The 3,923-nt window shown below is 31.4% G+C and overlaps 1 protein-coding gene across 7 annotated transcripts in view; it reads left to right on the top strand.

Annotated features, from left to right (window-relative positions):
* The window catches only part of LOC106471406 (glutamine--fructose-6-phosphate aminotransferase [isomerizing] 2-like), a 23,208-nt gene extending 19,370 nt beyond the window's left edge, over nt 1-3,838 (top strand). For 6 of the 7 annotated variants that reach the window (XM_022400000.1, XM_013932002.2, XM_022399999.1 and 3 more), the window contains 7 exons: nt 70-190; nt 368-525; nt 1,132-1,246; nt 1,541-1,668; nt 2,030-2,182; nt 2,920-3,096; nt 3,350-3,394. In XM_022400000.1, coding sequence (XP_022255708.1) covers nt 70-190; nt 368-525; nt 1,132-1,246; nt 1,541-1,668; nt 2,030-2,182; nt 2,920-3,096; nt 3,350-3,394 — 897 coding nt within the window. Of the gene's footprint in view, nt 1-69; nt 191-367; nt 526-1,131; nt 1,247-1,540; nt 1,669-2,029; nt 2,183-2,919; nt 3,097-3,349 lie in introns of all 7 variants that reach the window. The other variant, XM_022399998.1, reaches the window with a different exon arrangement.
* Nucleotides 3,839-3,923: the final 85 nt, after the last annotated feature.

Genomic DNA, 3,923 nt, shown 5'->3' with positions numbered 1-3,923 from the left:
CAATTCATTTTTAATATTAATTTTTATTTTTTTATTGTCAATGACCGTTTCTTTTTTTTATGCTTGCAGACTCGTCAAGTTTTGGAAGAACTCACTGAACTTCCAGTAATGGTAGAGCTTGCTAGTGACTTTCTGGATCGCAACACTCCAATTTTTCGAGATGATGTATGTTTTTTTATATCACAGTCAGGTAAGCTATGTTTTGTTTGTATTTCTTAAGTGCAAGCAAAAGAAGATTTTTTTGTAGACTAAGTTAACAGTATGGTATGAAAATTTACTTTTGTTAAATCAACCTTCTTGAATTAGTGCATGTAGATAATTTCATAGAGAAGTGGTCTTCAGTTATTCAGTAACACCATTACTTTAGGAGAAACAGCTGATACTCTGATGGCCTTAAGATATTGTAAGATGCGAGGTGCTCTGATTGTTGGTGTGACAAACACAGTTGGAAGCAGTATTTGTCGAGAGAGTCACTGTGGTGTCCATATTAATGCAGGTCCCGAGATTGGTGTGGCTAGTACCAAGGTAATTTATTTGTTTTTTCATTTGCAAATAGGTTTCTAAAAATCAGCTTGTATGTGTTTTATAAATTTATTATTCACAGTGCATGCTATAGAGTCTTTCTTAAAATATTGTATTACATTTTGTTTAATATTAAGTTTAGACAAAGGGTTGTAATGTGTATGAAACTTCACTCACCTGTTTGAAGCTTCTGAAAACCTGCACCAGCAAATTGAATAGCCACCTCTAAACAAACTTAAAACACCTGGAATAAGTATTATAAAAACCATTACATTGTTTTAAAATTTACATGCTTCTCTGCAAAGTAGCAGTTAGTTTTAAGCACTGATAAGTATAATGTTAAACATTGGTTCTTCAGCAAGTACTATAATAAAAGACTTAACCTTTTGGGCTTTGTTACCTAATGCAAGCTTATATGTTGTCTAACAACAAGTTTTTTTTTTCAAAGTTGTAGATAATAACTTTTATACATTATTATCATGTTTTTGAATCAATCTGTTATTCACTTCTTCAGAATCTTTAACAATATCTGCTTTAAAGTGTTTTTTTGTCAAATATATTAATTACTTAATCAGATGAGTCAAGTACTTTTCATTTTATTCACTACAGGCCTACACCAGCCAATTTATTTCTCTAGTAATGTTTTCGCTAATGATGTGTGAAGACAGAATTTCCATGCAGCCCCGACGAAGTGAAATCATCCAAGGCTTGAAAACTCTTCCAGGTGAGTGAGTTTGTTGTATGAAGAATGAAATAACCCACTATTGCATGTTGATTATATGATAATTGTTGAGGAAGTCTTAAGAATTTGTTTGTAGTTCTTGCAAATAAATTAATCACATTCTAAAAAATTAGTCTTGTGAAAAAAAAAACACACACAAAGATTCAGTTCATTATCAAGACACCTCGTTCACTTCTCTATTATTATGATTTGGATAATGAGCAGTCTGTATTATTATGCACTATTTTCTGTTTAATTCAGTTGTTATAAACTCTGGTATGTTCATTCACCTTTTAGAGCAAATTGAGGAGGTGTTGAAGCTTGATGAAAAAGTACATGAACTTTCAAAAACCATGTACGATAAAAAATCACTACTGGTAATGGGAAGAGGATACAATTCAGCCACATGCATGGAAGGAGCTTTGGTAAGTGACTAGGTGTTGTAATGCAAAGCTTCTTTCTTTTTGTTTCACCTATTTTTTATTATGTAACCAAAACTCTTAGAACCTTTCTTGGAAGGCAACACTTGTCAAGAGGCAAGTAAATAAAATATTTGTATCATGGATCAGCCATCACTTGCCCATTGGCAAGTGAATAAAACAAATGAATGTGTCTGAAGTGCTAATGTACTGGGCAGTATGTAACCCTATATAATTATTTTTCTGATGACAAGAAACATTGATGTTTAGCAGCAGGATTCAATTTCACATCAGTCATAATCTACATACTTCCTGAAATTATATTTATTACTGTTCATAACCTACAATTTTATTGTTCAATTCTTAGAAAATTAAAGAACTGACTTACCTTCACTCGGAAGGAATTTTGTCTGGAGAGTTAAAGCACGGCCCTCTGGCTCTGGTTGATCAAAATATGCCAGTCGTCATGGTTGTCACACGAGATCCTGTTTATCCAAAATGTATGAATGCTCTTCAGCAGGTAAGAAAGTTACATAGATTGTTTTATTTACACTTACGAGAAGACAAATTTGTTGATGTTTTAATTTTAAGATTTTGTTTATGTATCCATCATTTAATAAAAAATTAATCAGTTTCTCATATATTTTCTTCTGTAATATTCGTTTTTCTCTGCAGCTGTTTATACAGCATTCTAATTTACTGAGAGGGTTCAAGCTTGCTAAATGTGCAACCTTAAACTACTTGTTTGTGTTTAAATGATCCTAAAGACTTAAATAATACTATTTTTAAGAAAGTTATTCAAATCTTAAACCAATTGTTCAGTATAATTTCAATAACTACAGTTCTTCATCATTATAATGTCACTGAAATATTGGTAAAATAAAAATAACCCTGTTAAAACTGTTGGTGATAAGTTTGAACTTCTTCAATGTCATGCAAGTTTTACCACCATGGATAGAGTAAATCTCCTTTCAAACTTCCTAATGTTTACAAGTTTCAAATGAATAATGAAATATTAAAACACTTATCTTTTTTTTTAACGTATCTCAAAATAAACCTGGCACTAGGAGAGCTATTTATCAATAAGCATGACAGTGAAAGAATTAATGACAGTATGCTACACAACTGATATCTTTTACAAATACATCTAATATTACTGTTTGAAGGACTTTAGTGTTGGAAGAGTTTGATCTCAAAATGTCATCACAAGAAAGAAAGAGTTATGAAGTATAGTGGTTTTTTGTTGTAATCATCCAGGTAACTGCCAGAGATGGCCGGCCAGTTATCATCTGTGAGAAAGGGGATGCAGAGACCAAGAAGCATGCCTATAACACGCTTGAGGTGCCTCACACTGTCGACTGTCTTCAGGGAATCCTTACCGTTATTCCATTGCAGCTTCTTTCTTACCACATTGCTGTACTCAGAGGATGTAATGTATGTAGCTATGTTTAACATGAACTTTTTTTTTTCATAGTGAAGATGCATTTGTGATATAACTTCATGGAAATTGTTAAAATTATACAACACTGGGTTTGCAGTAATTGCTATTAGCCTAGCCTAACTGAATTGTATGCTAGAATTATTGCTAGGTTTCCTTCATGCAGAAGCATGAGTATATTACATTGCACTTAAATTACTCTGACAAGGAAGTTCTTCAGTATTTGATTGTTTTTTTTTTCTTCTCTAGGTTGACTGTCCCAGAAATTTGGCAAAGTCTGTGACTGTTGAGTAAATTGAAAACTTACTGCACAATCTTACAGTTGTGTTTATTCATGATACAAATGATTTACACACACGTAAATATATATATATATAAAATGTAATTGAAGAGGAATTTCTTTATTTTTTTCTCCTGCTTTTGTACAGTTTTGGGGTATAAATTACTCAAAGAATTACATTTTATATGATTTTGTTTATATCTTCTGAGGCCTCTTCTTCTTCCAAATGCATTTCCTGATTTAATTTTCATATTATGTCTGTACTTCTCTAGATTTTATTTCATTGTAAGTTTTGAAGTGTCAGCATAACATTAACAAAATATTGATGACGGTTTGGTCACTTAACTCCGAGTTTTGTACATTTATTAATAGAAAAGGATTTTGAGCTTCTTAAGAATTTGATAGTGAGTACATATAACAACGAAAATTATTACATGAAATTGATTTAAAAAAAAAAACTATATATATATATATATATATATATGCTGTGAGGTTAAACTAAGTAAGAAACATGGTTCGTTAGTTAAAACTAATTCTATGAAA

Source organism: Limulus polyphemus, unplaced genomic scaffold (genome assembly GCF_000517525.1).
Source record: "Limulus polyphemus unplaced genomic scaffold, Limulus_polyphemus-2.1.2 Scaffold4602, whole genome shotgun sequence".
In the NCBI taxonomy this organism is placed as follows: domain Eukaryota; kingdom Metazoa; phylum Arthropoda; class Merostomata; order Xiphosura; family Limulidae; genus Limulus; species Limulus polyphemus.
The sequence above is the reverse complement of the archived record's forward strand: the minus strand, read 5'-3'. Positions and strand labels throughout refer to the sequence as shown.